The sequence below is a fragment of the Heloderma suspectum genome, chromosome 12 (genome assembly GCF_057233095.1).
Source record: "Heloderma suspectum isolate Gila_16-S chromosome 12, 16-S_ref, whole genome shotgun sequence".
NCBI classification, from domain to species: Eukaryota; Metazoa; Chordata; class Lepidosauria; order Squamata; family Helodermatidae; genus Heloderma; species Heloderma suspectum.
The window spans coordinates 10,665,458-10,686,528 of NC_139469.1; the positions used below are offsets into that span (position 1 = coordinate 10,665,458).

The following is a 21,071-nucleotide window of genomic DNA, read 5'->3' on the forward strand; positions in this document are numbered from 1 at the left end:
TATTCAGTTTACTCTTCCGACTTATTGTTCAACAGTCTAAAGATCTTACTGCTCTTGCTACAGTTGTCAGTTTCGTTTGAATGCTTACTTAGACATAAGGACTGCATATATATATATATATATATATATATATATATATATATATAAAAGGTAAAGGTGTCCCCAACCAGTCATGTTTGACTCTAGGGTGCGGTGCTCATCCCCGTTTCTAAGCCGAAGAGCCAGCTCTGTCCGAAGACGCTTCCGTGGTCATGCGGCCGGCATGACTGAACACCGAGGTGCACGGAACGCTGCTACCTTTCCCGCCGAGGCGGTACCTATTTATCTACTTGCAATTTCTTGCTTTCAAACTGCTAGGTTGGCAGGAGCTGGGACTGAAGACGGGAGCTCACTCCGTCATGCAGCACTCGGGTCTCGAACTGCTGTCCTGCCGACCTTCCGGTCTGCAGTTCAGCATCTTAACCACTAAGCCACCACGGCCATATATATATATATATATATATATATATATATATTTGCAACAGAAGTGTGTAATCCTTTTTCTCTCTCCTTTTTCGTTATTTTATAAGGGCGCAATCCTATGCATGTTTAGACAGAAAAAGTCGTACAACCCCCAGCATTCCCCAGCCAGCACCTAAATGGTGTTGTAAACTACTATTGTGAGTGAATATGCATTTGTCCTGTTCTTCTTTTTCTTTTCCCCTCTTTTGTTGCTGTTCCCGCCCTACCCCAGCTTTCTTTGTTTTTGTTAAATTTGCCAACAAAACAAAAAACCAAACCCAATATACCAATCATAGCTGCTGCAGGGAGAGCTGATAATTATTAGGATTAGAGCAGGTGTGGAGGGCAATTTTAACCCTTTCCTCTCCTGCTACGGTCCGGCATTGGTGCCAGTGGGGGATTTCCCCCCCCCGCCCCGCACTCCACAGCCAATACCGGAGGAGGGATTTTCCTCAGGAGCAGAGCAGAGGGAAAATGGCCTAAATTTCCTCTCCGTGCCTGGTGTGATCCCAATGATTATCAGCTCCACCACAGTAGATGCTCTTTGCATTTTTTAACAAAACCTGTGCATTAAATGCAAAGTCGTGTTGACCTCTAGTAAGGGTGCTTTCTTTGCAGCCTGCTCCATGCAGGCTGACTTGGAAATACGTCTCACCCAGTTCAATAGGACTTGAGAGGAACATTGCATAGGATCCTGTCCTCAGTCTCGGGGGCAAGAAGCTCTTTCCCTGACTAGGCGCGGTGTTTTAATGCAAAGCTCACAAATGGGAGCAGCGGAAATTACAACCTTGTAATTTCAGGTCGAAAATAAGTGGCGTGGATATTAACCAGAAATCTGGATCGCCTTTCTTTGTCTGCAGGCAAAAACATTCTGGCTGTGGCCATTGGGAGCTGTTAGAACAAAGAAAAATTATCTTCTTTTGGAGTCCCTGAGGCTCAAAAGATTAGCTATTGCTCAGGTTTGAGTACTTCTTGCCAGATGTTCCATCTTTCCTGCCCCCCTTCCCTGTCAGCCCGTTCTCCGCTCCTTCCCATGACCCATCCTCCACTGTTCTTCCTGTGGTGCAGGACTCTCCCAAATGTGGCTTCGGTTTCCCGTTCAACAGCAGCTTCCTCTGTTTCTAGAGATCGGAGCGGTTGTGACGGTGCCAAAGTTGTGTTTGCACCCTCTCCCGTCTTCCGAGCCAGCCGGGTTCTGATCCAACAATGCTCAATGCAACTCGGCAACCTCCCAGCTCCTTGCCCTTTAGTCAAACTGAAGCAGGGCCCGTTTTAAAAAGAACATCTCTAGGCCCGGTGCCAAAATCTGGGAGCTGGAAGGAAAAGTCGATGGAAGGTTTTGATGAGTAACAAGTCTGTTGCAGCCTTTCTCCAACAGGTGCCCTCCAGATGTATTGGACTGCCATTGGCCAGCCAGGTTGGGTGGGATCATGGGAATTGCAGTCCAACACATCTGGAGGTCACCAGGTCGGGGAAGGCTGATCCATCAGGTTTCGTAAGAACTGTAACAAGCAGATTCGGAACAGGAGAGGCCCGCTGAATCACACCAAGCATGCCTCCAGACAGAGGGCTCCTAGTGCTAACAATCGAAAGGCTTTGTGCAACTATTCCACATTTTCCTCCTTAACGGGTTTTTTCCTGGTAAGAAAAACTAAAAATAAATAAAAGGTGGGTGGACCAGTGGGAAGACATGGGAGGGCTACGAATTGAGAACATTGTTGTTGCTGCATGGATCACCCCTTAAAACTCTGTGGACGAGGCAGGGCGATTGCACGATGAAGTCCTTGTCCGTTAGAATCCCAAAGGGCCATCTTCTCTATCATCCCGCTTCCCCAGAGTGACTGACCAGATGCCTCTGGGAAACCCACAAGCAGGACGGGAAAGCAGCAGGCTTTTCTCCAGCAGCTGCTGCACAAGGAACCAGCGTTCAGTGGCATAGATCGCTGCCACATAGCTGTTGTGGCTAGCAGCCATTGGGGGACCTGCCCTTCTGCCCACTCCCCTTTTAAATCTTATCTAACCATTCTATATGTTTTTAGAAGTGTGAATAGAGGGGTCTTTAGCATAGGAGGCTGCCTCCTATACCTGGTCAGAGTTTGTCCATCTAGCCCAGTATTGTCTATTCTGACGGACAGCATCTCTCTATAGTCTCAGGCAGGGGTCTTTCCCTGCCACCTAAGAACACATAAGAAGAGCCCTGCTGGATTAGACCAAGGGTCCATCTAGTCTAGCATTCTGTTCACACAGTGGCCAGCCAGAAACCCACAAGCAGGACATGAGTGCAACAGCACCCTCCCACCCATGATCCCCAGCATCTGGTGTACATAAGCTTACTGCCTCTGATACTGGAGGTAGCATGGAGCCATCAGGACTGGTAGCCATTGATAGCCTTCTCCATGAGGTCCTTTTAGCTGGAAATGCTGGGACTTGAATCTGGGACCTTCTCCGTGTACTATGGCTCCTCCTGTTAATATAGGCAAGAGCAATTGCCTTGGCCTTTAATGGAGGCAAGAGCATTATAGAGTGGCCATGTGTCCTACTTTACACATTCCTCTGTTAGAAGGGCTGTGGGGGGCAGTCCTCTATTTGAAGGCATCCTCTATTGGAAGGGCTGTTCAAGTCCAGGCCTAGGTGAACAATAACCATAAAAAGGGGAGAGCGCGGGCCTTGGAGTTGCCCAACAGCAGTTATCCCCTGGGCTGAGCAAGTACTCAGGTCCCGATGGCGTGATGTCTTGTGGTTCTTTATAAATTATAGCCATTCCCCTTAAATGTGTACCTACACATATAAATAATGATAGGTAGATTTCATGTAAATCTAAACACACACACACACACACTACTGCACTTCATGGCAGGAAAAGCTTTGCCTCTTTCTTGCGGCTTGTCACAGAGCGATGAAAAGGACGCACAAGTGTCCATTTTTTAAAAGGAGAGATTGCGTTGGCACCTGTTTTTCTCCTCCTCCTCTTGGCCTCGGCTCTGCTCTTTGTGAGACGGCTTTGGAAGAAGCGCATTGAGTTTGATGCAGATGTGCTTGGGGGGCCTGTGGGTTGCTAAGCAACTGCAAGGCAGATCCTTGCAGTAAGCTGCAGCAACTCTGTTCTTAAGCTTTTCAGAGTAGTGGGGTCAGAAAGGCCTTTTTAGGCCTGGTTCACACAGTAGGAAACCATCGCGTCTTGTGCCGAGAACAAGCCCCCCCTCCCCCAATTCATGCACCACGGGAGGAGAGCGAAAGTTTCTGACATTAAACTAACCACAGTTCCCTGTGATGTTCCAGCTCAGAACTGTGGTTTGTTTAAACCACTCTCTCCCGACCTGGTGCCCTCCAGATGTGTTTGACTACATGTCCCTACCCAGGCATCAGGTCATGGGGGGGAGAGTGGTTTAAACGATAGCGAGAACTAGCTAGGATCTGATACAATGGCTTGGCAGCGAGGTTTTCCCTGCTTTGCGGGTATGGAGAGCAGGGCTTTTTTTCCCTTTGTGGTTCCTTCTGTCTCTTAGAATCCTGGCTCAGGGAACTCCCTGCATCTCTTGAGGGGCCTCACAAAGGTTTGTGAAGGCTCCAGGGGAGCGTTTGGAATAAGAAAGGTATTTGTTGGAAGTGCTTCACTCCTTTTGCTTACCGCTGTCCTGACCTTTTGCGTTAACTGCCCGTAAGATATCGTGTTGGTCATCACGGGAGCTTCTTTTGGCTAGTCTAGCAGGATATAAATATGAGAATTGCTTACTCAGAGGATCTAGTTTGCTCACGCAGAAGACAAGAAGTATGACCTATGGGGCTCTGATGCATGTTTTAAAATGCTTTGCCCTTTGCAAGTGGCGCAGGAGTGGCGGAGAGCGCCTGTTGCTTCGTAATCATTATGTGCAGATCTTGAGTAGAAGCCAGTTTCTCCGTCGCCACCAAGAGTCTTGTGTCTGCTGTTCCCACAGCATTCTGGACTTCTAGCTTCTGGTGAGCAACAGGTGGCAAATGGGCTGCAAGCTGAGGTCCGGTTAATTTTTTGCTCAGTCGCAAACTTGGGAACGAGCACCACAAATTATCGCATTATCCACATGAGTGCGCAGCTGGCTGGACGTTGGCACTGGTATAAATGCCAATCCTGCAGGAGCTGTGAGACCCGACAGGGTGATCTTGGATGGAACGTGGAGCTGCAATATAGGGCCGGTTGACTTCAGTTTAAGGACTCTGTGCCCACAGGAGCAGAACTAGGGGCCTGGAAACTCACTCGTAATCTTGAATTTTCCAGAAACCTCTGGGCAAAACTGATCAGGGGAGTAAAAGTAGCCTTGTAGTAGCCATGATGCTCATGGGGGGTGGGGGTGTTCCATCAGAGTCACTTGCACTGCCTTCCTTCCCATAAGATCTTTCAGAGACATCCCTTGATCTCTTTCCTCCATCCACCCAGAGCCCCAGTAAGGCCTCTTCCCGTACCTTATCCTTGTCAAATGGAGGGACTCTTCCCACAGGACATAAACATCGCAGATCTTTGATAAAACAGGCTGGCCATGTGTTCTCTTTTGCAGAGGACAGTCCTCTATTTGAAGGCATCCTCTGTTTGCAGGGCCAAATCCAGTTTAAAGGGAAAGAACCATCAGAACTGTTGCTCATCCACAGTTAAGCACCTGGCAGCAGGCAGAACAGACATACACACTCTGGTGAGATGTACTGTGTTCCTTTTAAAATTATAATAACTATTTCTAAATTTGCCTCTATGCATATAAGTCAGCATGTGCAAAGTTTCTGCGAATTGTTGCCCTCTTTTTGTATGATGCATTTCCTCTCTTTCTTTGGTGCTTCATAAGTGGCCACCCTAATTTTAATTAACCCCTGGCAACTCGGAGCTGATGAACTAGAGAGGAAGCCAGGCTTGTTTTCTATTCCCTTGGTGCCCCTCGCTTTGAGGTGCCCATCGGGTCTCCTCAGCTGCGTTTCTAATTGCCTCCATTCCCAGTGGGATGCACAGATTTGATTGCACTCTCGGGCTCCCTCTAGAATTCGGGCCAGCAAGCATCTGCAGCTGGGTGCCCTGGAACAATTAATTTGCCTTGCTTTGCTGATGGAGATTTGGCACACCTCGTTCCCAAGAGTTTACTCTGGCGTAGATCAATAGGCTTCAGTTTGGACCACCACGGAAGTAGACAGCTTGAGATGTGCTGTGCTCTAGTGCTGCACATAACTTCTCTCACATAACTAGTGCAATCTTCCCCAGTCTGGTGCGTTCCAGATGTGCTGGACTTCAACTCCTGTCAGCCCCAGCCAGTGTTGCCAATGGTCAGGCATCCTGGGAGTTCTCGTCCAAAATACCAGTTGGGGAGGCTGCCTTAATGGGTAGCTGTGGGTTTTATTTTCCAGGCCAATGGCTTTCAAATACTGCTCGATCTTCAGGGAGCCCCTCGTATATCTGCGGAAGAAGCTTCTGCACGTCTGCTGCAAAATGACGTTGTGTTGCAGATGCCCCCAAGATGTAGTGATGGCCACCAATTTGGATGGCTTTAAAAGGGGACTGGACGAATTCATGGAGCAGAAGGCTATCCATGGCTCCTAGCTATATGCTACCTCCAGTCTCAGAGGCCATATGCCTATGTACACCCGTTGCTGGGGAACATGGGTGGGGGAGCTGTTGGACTCCTGTCCTGCTTGTGGGTTTCCCATGGGCAGCTGGTTGGCCACTGTGTAAACAACACTGGACTAGATGGACCCTTGGTCTGATCTAGCAGGGCTCTTCTTATGTTCTAATTTAGGGAAAGTGTTCCAGGCTGTGCAGTCAGTCTGTGTGCAGTTCTGGCCCATCCACTGTGCTATGGTTTGCTGTCACTCCTATGTGCCCAAGGGACCCCCAGCCTGGTTCCTTGGAACCCAGCCTGAAGACTGCTGTTCTAGACTGCTGAAAGAAGCCCCAGCTGAGTTTAAGCCTTGAAGATTAACCCAGTTTATTGGAGAGTTGCCTGGTTTGACATGGCTAGTCGGGCATGAGTGTGCATTTTACTTTGCTCATTTCATTGCACTGATATCCTACTTTCCACCCTGGTGTACCTAAGGTTCCCTTGTGGTCTCCCACCCCAGTCATTGACCAGACTGAGACTTAGAGGAGACCTTGCTGAAGCTAAGCACCGTGTGCTTTCAGACTGTGCCCTAGAATGACTGAGAGTGCAGGGATGGACCCCTGCAAAGACCTTAATGGAGACTAGCTGAGCTCTTCCCACAATGTGTTTAAGGTTCTGGCCCAATTTGGTTCTAGGGTCGGTGTGTGCTGATATTTGGGAATACGTCACCAGGGATGCGCACATCCAGTTTGTTCCTTAACTGCAATTCCATGTGCTAATCTTTCTGCTGCTTCCTCAGAATCTCCCTGGGCTTCTCCTTGCAGAAATCTATGAAGCTGAGTCAAGCTTTTCTTCCTCTGTTCCTACCCAGCTGCTTATCTCTCTTTTTAATTACCACTCTTGCACAGATACCAGACGGGAAATCATCCGACTTCTCTCAAGGCCCTGCCTGGCCTTGACAAGACTGGTAATTAAAAGTCTGACTGCACTGTTATCTACAGCTGAGCACTCCACAAATCCAAATTGGGGAGCTGTTCTGATGAAATAAAAATACGCTCTTTTAAGAGAGAGAAAAAACGAGGACTGCGCCAACCGAGGAAAGTGCCCTAGCCCTGTGGGTAGAGCGCATACTTTGCATGCAGAAGGTCTCAGGTTCCATCTTCAGCATCTCCAGATAGGAGTAGGGAAGATTCATCCCCAAAACCCTGGAGAGCCACTGCTCATCAGGGTAGAGGAGACTTCTTCAACGTGGCGTTCTCCAGCATCAACTCGCATCAGCCCCAGCCAGCATGGCTAATGGTCAGGATTTCTGGGAGTTGTGGTCTAAAACATCTGGAGGGCACCTGGTTGGGGAAGGCTGGATTAGAGAATAGATGGATCAGCCATCTCACCGTATAAGATGTGGTTATAGGAGTAGAAGACTGCCAGGCTGACAGTCCCCTGCTTGCTGCTTGGTTTATTGATTATTGATTTGATTTGTACCCCAGCTTTCTATCAAGAAAAATGTCTTACCATCACAATTAAAACTTGATTAAAACAACAGTAGCAGAATACAAACAACGTGCAACCCGCTTACACACCAAAGGCCTGCTTGAATAAAAAGGTCTTTGCGTGCCAGTGGAAGGACGGCAGAGAGGGAGCAACCTTAGCTTCCCTTGGCAAGGAGTTCCACAGCCTGGGGGCGGCTGCTGAAAAGGCCCTCTCATGCCTTGCCACCCAATACATCTCTGGAGGTAGCTGTCACAAAAGAAGGATCCTAAGGATCTGAAGACCTATTCAGGCTGATATGGGAGAAGGTGGCCTTTTAGGTAGGCATCTTCTCTCTTTGCCTGGTAGTTCTTCCACTCTCTTCACGTCTAGCTGAGAGGGCATCATTTGGACTGAAGCTGGGCACAGCCTCAACAGTTTCTCCATGACCACTGCACATCATGACCACTGCACCAGTTTCTCCATGACCACTGCCCTGCCTTACCTAGCCAGGAGGACGGGACCTGTGCATGGCTAGGTGAGCCGTCCTGTGGCTGCACTTGGTTTACTGCTGGAGGGGAAAACAGGACAGCATCTCTCCCTTAAACTGTTGTGGCACTATTTGCGGAGGAGCACCATTCCAAGGGGCTGGGAAAACACTCGTGGCGATGCAATGGGGTTTTTTATGGCTTTCAGCCACTTGTAGATTTCCAAAGAGCCAGAGGTGTGCATGCATAACTATGCTAGTTAGAATGTGCAACCCGTCTACAACATTTATTTATCATTACATTTATGTCCTGCCTTCCTTCTTTCCTCTTGCAAGGAACCCAGCAGCTTTCATTGTCATCCTCCTCGCTACTTTATCCTCACAGCAACCACCCTGTGAGGAAGGCTGGGCTGAGAGTCTGTGACTGGCCCAAAGTCACCCAGGGAGCTTTCATGGCCGAGTGGGGACTAGAACCTGGATCTCCCGAGCCCCAGTCCAGCACTCTAGCCACTACATCACACCGGCTCTCAGTGTTGGCTTCAGTCAGCCAAATCTGCATGTGTGAACAGAATGGGATTGAGGCTCAGATGGGACTCTTAATAGTTCCACGTGGGGCAAGAGCCCTGCGCTTCACCAGGTAGAGCCTGGTTGAAAAGAATGCTCTGGCGTGAAGCTCAGTTTGCATGTGTGAGCGGTGGGGTAGCCGGGTCATTTTAGACCCTGGTCTTACGGGAGGCCCTGTAATGGCCAGTGTTCCAGTTGTGAAGCACACACCCAGTGTTTCTTCCCTTTTCCAACTGCCATTCCATGCTTTACAGCTGCTTCTACATTCCCGACTTGCCTAGAATAACTACAAAACTCTTTGCCAGCCCTGAAAAAAGAAATAGATGGAGCATGCGCAGTTTTGCACGTTAAACTCAAATCCTAGCACCATCACAACTGTAGGAATAAAACAGTTTGCTTCCGCACGTGCTGCTCTCTGGGTGGACATCTGCAGGGCCCCCGACCTTGGCCCCAAAGTCCTGTCCTAGTGGCATGGGCAAAGACTTCTTTGAAGTGGCGTGAAGGTGTGTGACGGTGCTGCACCCTTGCCGAGGCGTGTCTGGGTCTGTCCAGTGCCTGAATGACTGTCGCCATGGCGGAAAACCTGGACGTAAATGTAAGCGATGCAAATGAACAAATGGAGGAAAATATGACCTTGGTGTAGATAAGGTTGTGTCTGCTGCAGGAGCATAGAATGTGGAACTGGGTAATTACAATTGAGCTTTTTGAGAACCTTAGTTGTGAGTTGCTTGAGTCCTTTTTGAGAAATAATCTAAGAAATGTAAATGGTACTAGTTATCCAAGATTGTTGCTACCACAATGGCTCTCAAAGTGATCCATTCAGAGTGGGATCAGGCGTTAAGCAGGGATGCGTCATTACTCCAACCTTATTCACTATCTTCATCGCTATGATTCTACACCTTGTTGAAGGGAAACTTCCCACTGGCGTAGAAATCATATATCGAACAGATGGAAAAAAATTTTAATCTCGGTAGGCTGAAAGCAAAAAGTAAGGTAATTACAACCTCCGTCTAGAACTTCAATATGATAACGTAATCTGTGCACACTCGGAGGAAGATCTCCAAACTATCCCCCACCTGGAAACCGATGTCCTCACTGTGGGAGGCTGTGTGGATCCAGAATCTGCCTTCACAGCCACCTGCAGACCCACTGCTAAGACTCTATTTCTGGAAGACAATCTTACTCGGTCACGGGTGATCGCCATGATGACGATGACTAGTAGTAGCATTAGTACTAGTAGTGGTTTTCATAAGGGCACAGAAAGCTGCCTTATACCTGGCCGGGCTCTTTATCTCTCTAACCCAGTATTGTTTATCCTGCCTGGCAGCAGGTGTGTAGTCGAGAGATGTCTATCTCATCACCTTCTATGTTATCCGTTTAACTGGGGATTAAACCTGGGATCTTCTGTATGTAAAGCCAGCCCTCTGCCACTGAGCTACTGTCCCTCCCCATGAAAGAGTTTTCCCATCTCTTAATTAAAACCAAGTTTCTAGTTCCTGTAGTACACTCGAAAACACTGGGCATTGTGTACTGAAATTCTCCAAAGCCAGTGAGAGAAGATTTTCCGGGGGTAGGGTGGGCGGTTATGTAGCTTCAGTGCCCTAGAGTGAGAGAGAGAGAGAGAGATTTTTTTCCTTGGCCTCCCCATAGCAGCAAAACAAGAATAATTTTATCCAAACGGGCACAAATTTATGCAACTCTCAGGACTCTGCTTTTTCTGGGCTGCAGGACTCTTTAAAATGTGAAGTTCGCACCATCATTTGTGTAGTGGTGTGTTGTCTGTGGCAGCCTGCTTCTCTGCAGTCTTTCCAATAATCTGAGCAAGTACGTGGCTTTGTGTGCCTGAAGCCCCAGCCATCCCATCCCGCCCCCCCTCCTGGTGCCTAAAAGCTGTTGTCAAGAGACTTTGGAGTTGCCTTCCTGTTAGTCTGCTGTGCTTAAAAGTGTTGGCAGGAAATGACACTCCAATCTTCATTAAAAGGTTGATGGCAAACACACTGTAGACACTGTAAAATGCCTGATATGTAAAATTAGAGTTGGCTCTTGGGGAAGGAAGGAAGGAAGGGAGTGATATTGTTTCATGAGCAATTGTGATGCTTTGATAGGAAGCAAATGGAGGAACTGAGGCAGATATTGGTGACAAAGGATGAAGTGCTCAACCTTATTGACAAATTGAAAGTTAATACATCGCCGGGCCCAGATGGTATCCATCCTAGAGTTCTTAAAGAATTCAAAATATGAAATTGCGGATCTTCTAACAAAAATATGTGGCATGTCCCTAAGATCAGCCTCTGTACCAGAGGACTGGAGAATGGCCAATATAACACATTTTAAAAAGGGGGGGGGGATTCAGGGGTATCTGAGAAATTATAGGCCAGTTAGCTTAATGTCTGTTCTAGGTAAATTTGTTGAAAGCATTATTAGAGATAAAATTAGTAAGCATATAGAAGGACAAGCCCGGCTGAAAAAGAATCAACACAGCTTCCGCAAAGATAAGTCCTGTCTCACTAACCTTTTAGAGTTCTTTGAGAGTGTCAGTGAACATGTGGACAGGGGTGATCCAGTAGACATCGTTTACTTGTTCTTCCAAAAGGCTTTTGACAGTCCCTGACCAAAGACCCTTGAGCAAACTTGGCAGTCATGGAATGAGAGGAGAGGTCCTCTTATGGATCAGTAACTGGTTGAAGAACAGAAAGCAGAGTAGATGTGTGAAAACAGCCACCCCCGACATGATGCCCTCCAGATGTGTTTGGGCTGCAACTCCTGTCATTCCCTTGAGTCCAAACACATCTGGAGGGCACCTGGTTGGGGGTGGCTGTATTTAAAGAATTGTGTCCAATCCTGGAAAAAAGGGCTCTCTGTGGATGGATCTCCCAACACTCCCAGGTGGGATGTATGGGATCATTATTTTTTGTCTGTCCGAAGCTGCGGAGCAATGCTGTGAGAGGCTAGCAAGCAATGGGTCGATTTTCTCACATGGTCTTTTTACTGTGCTGTTCAGTCTCGGTTTTCAGTCCCTTTGAAGCACTGTTGTGCTGGAGTATGGACCACATTCCTTTCTGATGAATCTGTGTAACCCAATGCCCCCAACGGGCTTTGGGGTGGGGAGGGCTGGAGAAATTCCTTGCAAGTTTTGATCTCTCCCCTTTCTTCCTCTGCCTCTTAAGTTCGATTTCTCATTCTCTAAATCGGCATTAGCCCAACGTTGTTGTTTTTTTAGTAGCTGGGGCCCAGTTCTGGCGTCGAGCCAAAATAACTCTCCCCCACCCTCCCCAAGCCCATTTTGCTATCCTCTTCACAGGTGGAGAAATGCAGGGGGCAGAGGAGCAGCTGGGCAATTTTAGACCCTGGACTTGAGGTGTGATCCTGTCTGCCCATCAGCCTCTGAACTCGGGCATCCTGTGCAGAGCGGGAAGAACGCAGAGGCAATCTTCGCCTCTGTGCTCCTCCTTCTCTGCATTTCGCCTACCTGGCTGAGGCTTTGGGAAGGGAAAGAAGCTGGGAAGGGAAAGGGTTCCTCATAAGCTGGCCTCATAAGCTGGCCTCCCATCCCATACCTGCTCATGGGAGCTTGCCGGCCCAAGGGAACATTCCCTCCAAGGTCGCATTCGCAGCTGTGGAGAGGCAGCTGGCGCAGTTCTCCCCACCCCGGGTGCGAGGAGGAGGGAGCTGTCCAAGCTCAGATCCAGGAATCCGAACTATCCCATGGCCCCCCAGATGCTGTCTAGGAGCCATAGGATTGCTGTCCCAATGATCTTATGGTGGTGGTGGGGGTGTTAGGTGGCCATGTGTATTACTTCAGTTGTAATGCATATAACTAACATTTCTCTATGTACACACTCTGAGCGTTTGCAAATTTGCATTTTAAGCTTAAACCATAGCACCATCATGCCCACAGGTATAAAATGAAGTTTGTTTCTGCTGCCCTGCCCCTCTCTTGAGTGGTCATTCTTTGGGTATTGGGGGAGGCCCCTGGATTTTAGCCCCAAGGTCCAGCCACAGGGGAAGCTGACTTCTCGGGAGGGTGAAATTCACCTTATACCGAGTCAGACTTTTAGTCCATCTAGGTCAGTATTGTCTACCCTGACCGCCAGTAGCACTCCAGGGTTTCATGCGGGGGTTTTCCCCTTTGTCCTACCTTCTTCATGCAAAGCAGGTACTCTAAACCCCTTCCCATGTGGTTGGCAGGATGCAGTAATGAGCCAGTTCCAAGTGTGGTAACTTGCCACTTCATAAATAAGTCACAGCCAATGGTGGGACATGTCCTTTCTCCATCAACGGTGCCAGATTGCTCCACTCTATTCCGGCGTGAGAAGGGATGGAAATCTTTCCATTCCTTAATGCTCTTTGGCTATGTCTGGTTCCCAAAACAACCCAGCAGCTGGCTTCACACTGCTGAAACAATCTGTGGGAAGTTGAGATCTCCTGCATGCAGCTGTCTGGTCTTGGGTTCAGCTTTCTCTCCCTAAAGCTGATGCTGGCTATCTCTTCTACATTCCAGTAGAAGAGATGGTCCCCTAGAAGGGAGAGAATCTTTCTCTTATTTCTCCCCCCCCCCCGCATCCCTTACTCCTTGATTTGACACAGCTTTGCCACCTGGCAAGTTTGAGATGATTTTAGTCATCTCATGGCATCAGCGGGGCAAAATGAAGAGGATATCAAGGGTCTTATTAAGATGGCCGGATAATCTAGTAATATTTTAATTTTTAATAAGGAGTTTGGAAAATGGGTCCCTAATGGTACTTGTAACCCTTATTTATACAGCAGTTTTGCTGTATAGAATGGGCAGGACAAAGAAAAGAATCTCAGTACTAACTAAGCATTAGGTTTCTAACAGTGCTATGTTCTCTCACATTTTTTCCAGCTGATGTGATTGACACACAAGAATCTTGCCTTTACCCATGCCACGAAACTTAAATACAAATGTTACTTATGGGCAGGGGGGAAATTTGCAGGATTTTTTTTTTTTTTAACAAGGTGTTCAAAGGCAGGGAAGCATCTGAAAAAGATGCCAGCTTGGCCAAAACAGGGAGTGTGGGCTGCTTGGAGACTTTTTATGTCCAGGAAGAGTAGCTGTGGTGAGTGGAACTGTCTCTGCTTTGGTTAGGAATTCCCCCCCCCCTGCTGTATAAGGGAAAACCTTTGGCTTCTTCCAGCTGTGTCCCAAGATGAAGCCTTCCCTGGCAGCCAGACCCTGGGGCTTAGCTGAGCTGTGCTTCTGGGCACTGTAAAGCTATAGGAACAATCCTGATCCTCTCTGGAGCCCCAAGCTGAAAGGGAAGGCTGGAGCTTCTTTTTATTACCCTCTGGAGCTCCAAAAGGCTGGAGCTCTTTTCATTACCCTTACCAGAGGGTGATGGGTCGCTCACCCATGGGGTGAGTGGACACTGAATGCTGCACAGGGAGCTCTTTCCCCCTCCCGTACTTCCTTGAAATTCTGACCAGTGATATTTTTTCCCCACCTTGGGGGTCCAATGCGTCTGGAACGTGCCAAGGAGGGGAAGAGGCTTCTTAAAGCTATGCAGTCTCCATCCAGTCAAAACTGGGGCGGCAGCTGCCACATGGTCCACAATTCCCCTTGCTCTCCTGGCAGGAAGATACAGGCAACTAACCTGATCAAGTAAGTTATGTCCAGCAGTCATGCACATCTATGAATGATTTGACAAAAGGGAGCTGGTGTTCACACTGCATCTTGGCAGTGGCCACACGCTCAGCAGTGACTCCTCCTCGGGAAAACTCCCCTCGGCTCCGGGTTGCACGGAGTCCTTACAGTGTGGTCTTGTCATCCTTGCATCAATTTACATGTGACACCAGGCAGAACCAGCCTCCCCGCCCATGTCTCTCTCTCTCTCTTGTCTTCCTTCCCTCCCCCGGCTTCTGATTTCCTTGATGTCCAGCCCAAATGTATTGGCTCATTCAGCTAAGAAAAGTCCGAATCGCAGATGTAAGCCCTAGCTACAGAGGCTGGATTCAAAAGCCAGCTTTATGCTGGCTGGGGGAATGGGAGGGGATGTAAACACACAGCTCAGCTCCACACTTTGGAGGGCCCATAGGTCTGACCCCCTCCATGGCCCCCTCCTTCAGTGAGTCTGCCTTCTCACCACCTGTTCTTGCTCCTCATCTTCTTTCTCATTAATACTAGCAGAATAGCTTTCTAACTTTCCCGAATTTCGTCCACATTTCATCGTAGAAAAATACACAAAATAAAAAAGCAGGCCAAAAATGTGCATTTCCCCATAGGCTAATAAAGTGTGAAAATGTGCATTTGGGGAGAATTTGCGCAAATTCAGTAACGAAGGAAAATTGGATTCCAGCGATGAGCGGACGGTGGAATGTGGGGATGCGGTTGTCCATGGGAACTGGCGAAAGGGGTCCAATTCCCTTGCTTTGCCAGCTGAACATCCTTGAGGGAGCGTCGATGCATACAAAACAGCTCCCACAGATGTCTGTGCAGCATGAATCAGATTTGCTTCATCATGAATCAGATTTGATGAATCATATTTCATTGAAAATATAAGATCAGTCGGATTTGATGAATCAGATTTCATAAAAAAATAAGATCAATCACAATCAGTCAGGTTTGATTTATCAGATTTCATTAAAAGATAAGATCAATGAGAATTAGTGAAAAATAAGATCAATCAGATCAGTCAGGTTTGATTCATCAGACTTGATTTATCCTGCAGATTTCAGCTACGGCCATGCTTCTTTCCTCGCTCTCCCTGCTCTTAAAATGAAGCCTGTGGCTTTTAATGTTTGCTTTAGAAAAAGGGTTTTGGCATTTTTCCTAATTCAGGCCCGACAACCTCCATGGTGAGACATAGCAGCCTTTTCCCCAACTTGTCTTGGACCATAGCTGCCATCAGTCCCAGCCAGCTTGGGCCATTCCAGTTGGGAATGGTGGGAGTTGTAGTTGATCTGACGGGCACAAAGTTGTGGGGGGGAGGGCTGTGCCAAAGTTTCAGGAAGATCTTGTCTGTGGATCTAGAGATGGGCCCAGGTTAGATCTGTGTGTCAATCCTTCAAGCAACCAATATTGTGGTATTTAGCCCCATATATATATGCAAGTAATACATAAACGATATGTATTAACACTCTGAAAGCTATATATATAGCTTTCAGAGTGTTAATACATATCGTTGTAACCAGTGACTAAGTACAATGGGTTGCAAGGAATGTGTTCTAAAGGCTGTGTTGGGATAGCATCATGGCCAGGGGCAATTCAGACACTGCTTCAGAGGCAGTAGGGTCTGGGAAATGCTTTGGACTACAACTCCCATTGGCCATGCTGATGGGATTTGAAGTCCAAAACACCTGGACAGTACCAGGTTGCCTACTGCTGCTCTACACCCTCTTCGGGCTAGCCCAAAATGTTCCCTTGCCTGAGTCGGCAAACTCAAGTCGCTGTATCACTCCCCTCCTGCCAGTCTAGCTTGGTCCTGGGCTTGTGGGTGCCTTGAGTCCATGCCCCCTTTAGCAGCTGGAGGAAGTGAGGGCGCAGCCAGGGAGGGGCCAACTAACGTCCTGCACGCATTGAAAATAGTCCAGAATTCTCTGTGCCGCTGCTGGGGATGCAGGGCGCATGTTAACTTCCGTCGCAGGGCGTGGCTGTTGTCAAAAGCAGCGCACGCTGTTTCGACCTTGTGCCCAAAGAGCCAAGATGGCAGCACAAGCCCTTGGTGAGCAGGCCCTGACAGCTGCCAGCCATGAGGACCCACAATCTCCTAGGGAGCGCATCCTGCGCAAGCCCCACACATGGCCAGGGGAGCTGCGCAAGAGCGCAGCTGTGCTCTCCGGGCAGCGCCCGCCCGTTTGTGGCGCCAGCTCCACATGTCCTAGTAGACTGTGCCCCACGAGCTGAATCCGCTCCTAAAAGCCTCCACATCGCTGGACCTCCTGACGGGGCCATCTCTCTTCGGAGCCAACGCAGCACAGAGCCAACTGTGCGATTCTCAGCTCTGCAAGTATTTCGAGGGAGGAACTTGCCAAACATGTGAGGGTTGGGTGGGGTGTGTGTGTGTGTGTGTGTGTGTGTGTGTTTTGGAGGCTGCATCTGCTGATTAAGCGCTTTCTCTTGGATTCCTGTCTGATGGGAGCACTGTTTGTTTTGTCTAGCTTTGCAACAAACAGAGCTGTTGGGACGCCTCGTCATGCACAGTGTCAAGCAGCGGAGTTTTCGGGAGGAGGGGGCTCCTGCCGAAAGTATCTCTCTCTGACCTTTGTTGCCCACTTAGCAAGGCTAGCCCGAGACCTTTGCTGCCGGAGGCAAAGGGCAAGATGGCGCCCCCTCCCATTCCATGCACAGAAGCCGATTGGACTGGCAGTTGAATCTTTCTTCAACACTGGCGATGGGACAGTGTCCTCCACTGCATCTGATGGCTTAGGGGGTGCAGGGCAGGCCTCGTGGCACACAGCTCTCTCCTCCAACTTCTTGCTGCCACCTCCATGCATCTGCCGCCTGAGGCAACTAGCTCGTTCTGCCTAATGGTAGGGCCGGCCCTGCTTGTGAGATTCCTTCACACATGTCGGCTGCAGTGTGGACCTCCCTGGCAGGCTCTGGTTGGTAGGGGCCATCACCCTCACCTAGTTCTCCTGTGTGTGTTACTGCTGGGTGTCTTTCTAGATATGCACAGCCTGCTGGCCTTGTGCTTAGCTTATGCACGGTCAGGGCTGTGGGTGTACTTGCTGCTGTTGCTGTTTTTACTGTGTTTTCAAAGTTTTTATTACCGCACTGGTTTTTATTATGTGAGTTCTATTACTGTAAGCTGTCTTGAGAGGGCTCCTGCACTGAAGGGCGACTGGTAAATAAACAAACAAATTTCTCTAAAAATTAGAAATGCTGTGCTGAGCTGACCCCAAATTGGATTTGTAATCATTTGCCCGTTCTCTGGTAGTCATGGAGTGATGTTTCGATGGAGCACTTGGCCTCCCAACCCCTTTGCGGACTAAAATAGGGTGCTACTGGAATGCCCCAGTATTCATTTTCTCTCTCTTTCTCTGTTTCTCTCTCTCACTCACATGCCCTCCCTCCCTCCTACGCGTGCGCACACTCTCTCTCTCTCCCCCACACTCTCACACTCTCCCTCCATCCCCCCCTCTCTCTCTCACACACACACACACACACACACTCTCTCTCTCTCCCCCACACTCTCACACTTTCCCTCCATCCCCCCCTCTCACACACACACACACACACACACTCTCTCCCCCCACACACACACACACTCTCCCTCCCTCCCTCCCTCCCTCTCTCGCGCGCACACACACACACACACACTCTGTCTCTCTGTCTGTCTGTCTGTCTCGTGTTGTAATCCAGCACAGCAGGCGTGTGCCAGGTTGACGAAAGCAGGTTGATTCCTACAGCAGCTATGTTTAAAAATAATGGAGCAAGCCATTTATTGTGAAGTGTTTGTTTTGGTGTTTTGGTTAAAGAGATGAAAAGATATAAGGTGGCCTACAATCTGTTACTCACAGTTCACAATATGCCTCAACGGCTGCAGACTGTGAAACACCCGGCTCTGCACTGCATGGCAATGTGGTGTCCGCATGCATACTCTTACCCTGATGTGTTACAGGACAAGGATGTGGCGTCAAGGGTAGGCATGGTTGGGCACACGTCGAGGGCCCACACCCCAGCAGGGGCCCACTGGCAAGGGCCCCCTGGAGTTGCACCTCCTCTTCACCATTGCATCCTGCTTCTTCACCTTCCCCTTGCTCTGTCCCAGGCAGTGGTGGTGGTGAGAAGGTAGAACGGGAGATGCCACTGTCCGTTTGCTCACACCCTCACAATTCTTTGCCAAGAGGAGCTGGATTCTGTGTCTCGTACAAATTACGCAAGTGGAAAACTTGCATAATTCTATTTAGTCCTGCGGGGCAAAGAGTTGCAAAGGGACGCAGGAGGACATGAAGCCGGGTTCACAGTTGACTTACTTTGCCCATCTCTCCCCCTCCCTCTCTCTCTCTCTCTCCTCTAGGGATGGACCTTTCAGCCAATCAGGATGAGGAGAGCGATCAAGAAACCTTCCAACTGGAAATCAACAAAGATACCAAGAAATGCACCTTCAGGACCTATACTGGGAAATACTGGACCCTTACCTCCAATGGCGGAGTGCAGTCCACTGCCTCAACTAAGTGAGTTCTCCTCTAGGGAAACCTGGTTTGCGTGATTTTTCTGGAAACGTTTTGGTGATCCCCTAAATAGACTGGGATACGATTAGCTGTGTTTGGAGTATGTGGTGGCTGGGGTTTTGATTTACGCCCCCTCCCAATTTACAGACACTGCACGTGTGTTATGATGGATAAAACATGAGAGAGATGTGGTTCCTAGCGATAGTCACTTGAAAACAGTTCATCGCAGCTGCTCAGCTTACCCAGTATTGTATCCATTCCTTATACTAATTAATTTGACGCAACAATGGATTTTAAGAAATAGTCACTGCTGGAGATTCAGAAGGCTCCAGTGCTTGAAAAATCCTGACTGTTGGGTGATAAGAATTCTGTCTTATTAGTGTACATCCTACCCCCACCCCTCTCCTGTGAATGGATCATAAGAGCCATTTGGCAAACGGCCCTACCTTTTGGGGTTGCAGAGTACAGGAACACCCAGATCTTGGTGGTGTGACTATTACTTCTCATGCTTGCGCTCTCTCTCTCGCTCCCTCTCTGTCTCTGTCTGCCGCAACAGGAATGCCAACTGTTACTTCGATATTGAGTGGTGTGACCGACGCATTACACTGAAAGCAGCAAATGGCAAATACGTTACGGCAAAGAAGAACGGGCAGCTCGCCGCCACTGTGGAAACTGCCAGTAAGGGTCGTCTCTTCCCCTGTGGGTGTTGGCAGGAGGGGGCGAGTCGCAGAGGTTCACAGGGCACTAGCTTTCCATGTATAAGATTGCAGGTTCAGTTCCAGCACCTCCAGCTAAAAACGGAGCTTCTGCTAGCAGGGCTGAGACCATGTGACCATGAGGTCACTATTCCTCATGGCTGTATAGTCACTCCAGTATCCCAAGGCAATATGTCTCTAAGTAGTAGTTGCTGGGGAACAACAGCAGGAGGGTGGTGTTGTGCATCCCACAGGCCACTGGCTGGCTCCGGTGGGAGCAGAATGCTGGACTGTGCGCGCCTTTGGCCTGATCCAGCATGGCTCTTCTGCTCTTAAGCTTTGCGTGAGACCTGTGAGAGCCACTGCCAGTTGAGAGTAGACACGGCCTGGGTGACCTTCAGTCTTGTGCATTAATGGTGATCCTCCAGTTAGTGCAACTTTCCCCAACCTAGGCCCCTCCAGATGTTTTGGACGACAACTCCCAGCATTCCTTATCCTTGGCCAACTGGTTGGGTCTGATGGAAGTTGAATTCGAAACATCTGGAGGGCACAACGTTGGGGAAGGCTGCTCTAATCTCCCAGCCTTGGCATGCGTTGTCTTGCTCGGCTGCAACCAAGTCAAAGCATGAGGCGCGAAACTGCCAAAGAGAGTTTCTCGGGTCAGGGCTCAGCCCTGCGGTATATGAAGTGGGGAGTGCCTTTTTCCGGCCTCGTGGTGGAGGAACCCTAACTAGCACCAGAGCGTCTAGAACAGCCTTCCCCAACCTGGTGCCCCTAGGCAGGGCTGGCCCAAGACATTTTGCTGTGTGAGGCGAAGGACAAGATGGCGCCCCCTCCCATTCCACATACAAAAGCTGACTGGGCTGGCAGATGACTTCCACATGAACGATGGGACAGCATTCTCCACTGAACGCAGCAGGCTAACTTAGGGGGTGCAGAGTTGCCTGCAAGGCACAGATTTCTCTCCTTGAACACCTTGCTGCTGCTTCCTAGCATTTGCCGCCTGAGGCAACTGCCTCACCCTACTTAATGGTAGGGCTGGCCCTGCCTCTACGTGTTTTGGACTATAACTCCCAGCATTCCTCATCCTTGGCCATGCTGGCTGGGCTGATGGGAGTCAAAATCTAAAACATCTGGAGAGTACCAGGCTGGGGAAAGCTGGTCTAGAATTTTGGGGTGGGGAAGAATAAAAGGGCTCCTGGGCATTCTGAGCCTCAGCGGTTTCACCGTTTAGAAAGTAAGCTGCATCTGTGTTCATGCCCTGCACACCCAAACACCTTCTCCTTCTCTTCCCTGATGGACAGGTGAGACGGAACACTTCCTCATGAAGCTGATTAACCGGCCAATCATTGTCCTCCGGGGAGAGCACGGCTTCATTGGCTGCAGAAAGGTGACCGGCACCCTGGATTGCAACCGCTCTTCTTACGATGTCTTTCAGCTGGAGTTCAGTGATGGAGCCTACAACATCAAAGGTATGGACTCCTCTTGCCTGCAAGGCCAGTTTTCTTTGCCTCCTCTCTGCAGTGTATCCATACTGCACCGCCTGTCTGCTGCAGCCTCATGGAAGAGTGAAGTGTGGAGCTTCCCCAGAACATCTGCTGTCTCTTTTAGAAAGAGAGCCTAAGGTTCTAGCCCTCATGGCTGCAAAAATGCTTGGAAAACATGTGGCCGATGCTA

At 49.2% G+C, this 21,071-nt stretch overlaps 1 protein-coding gene across 1 annotated transcript in view; it reads left to right on the forward strand.

Annotated features, from left to right (window-relative positions):
- FSCN1 (fascin actin-bundling protein 1) overlaps positions 1-21,071 on the forward strand; it is a 43,752-nt gene that overhangs the window by 18,047 nt on the left and 4,634 nt on the right. The window contains exons 2-4 of the mRNA XM_084818315.1: positions 18,546-18,702; positions 19,256-19,377; positions 20,699-20,866. Of these exons, the coding sequence (XP_084674441.1) occupies positions 18,546-18,702; positions 19,256-19,377; positions 20,699-20,866 (447 nt within the window). The remainder of the gene's footprint in view (positions 1-18,545; positions 18,703-19,255; positions 19,378-20,698; positions 20,867-21,071) is intronic.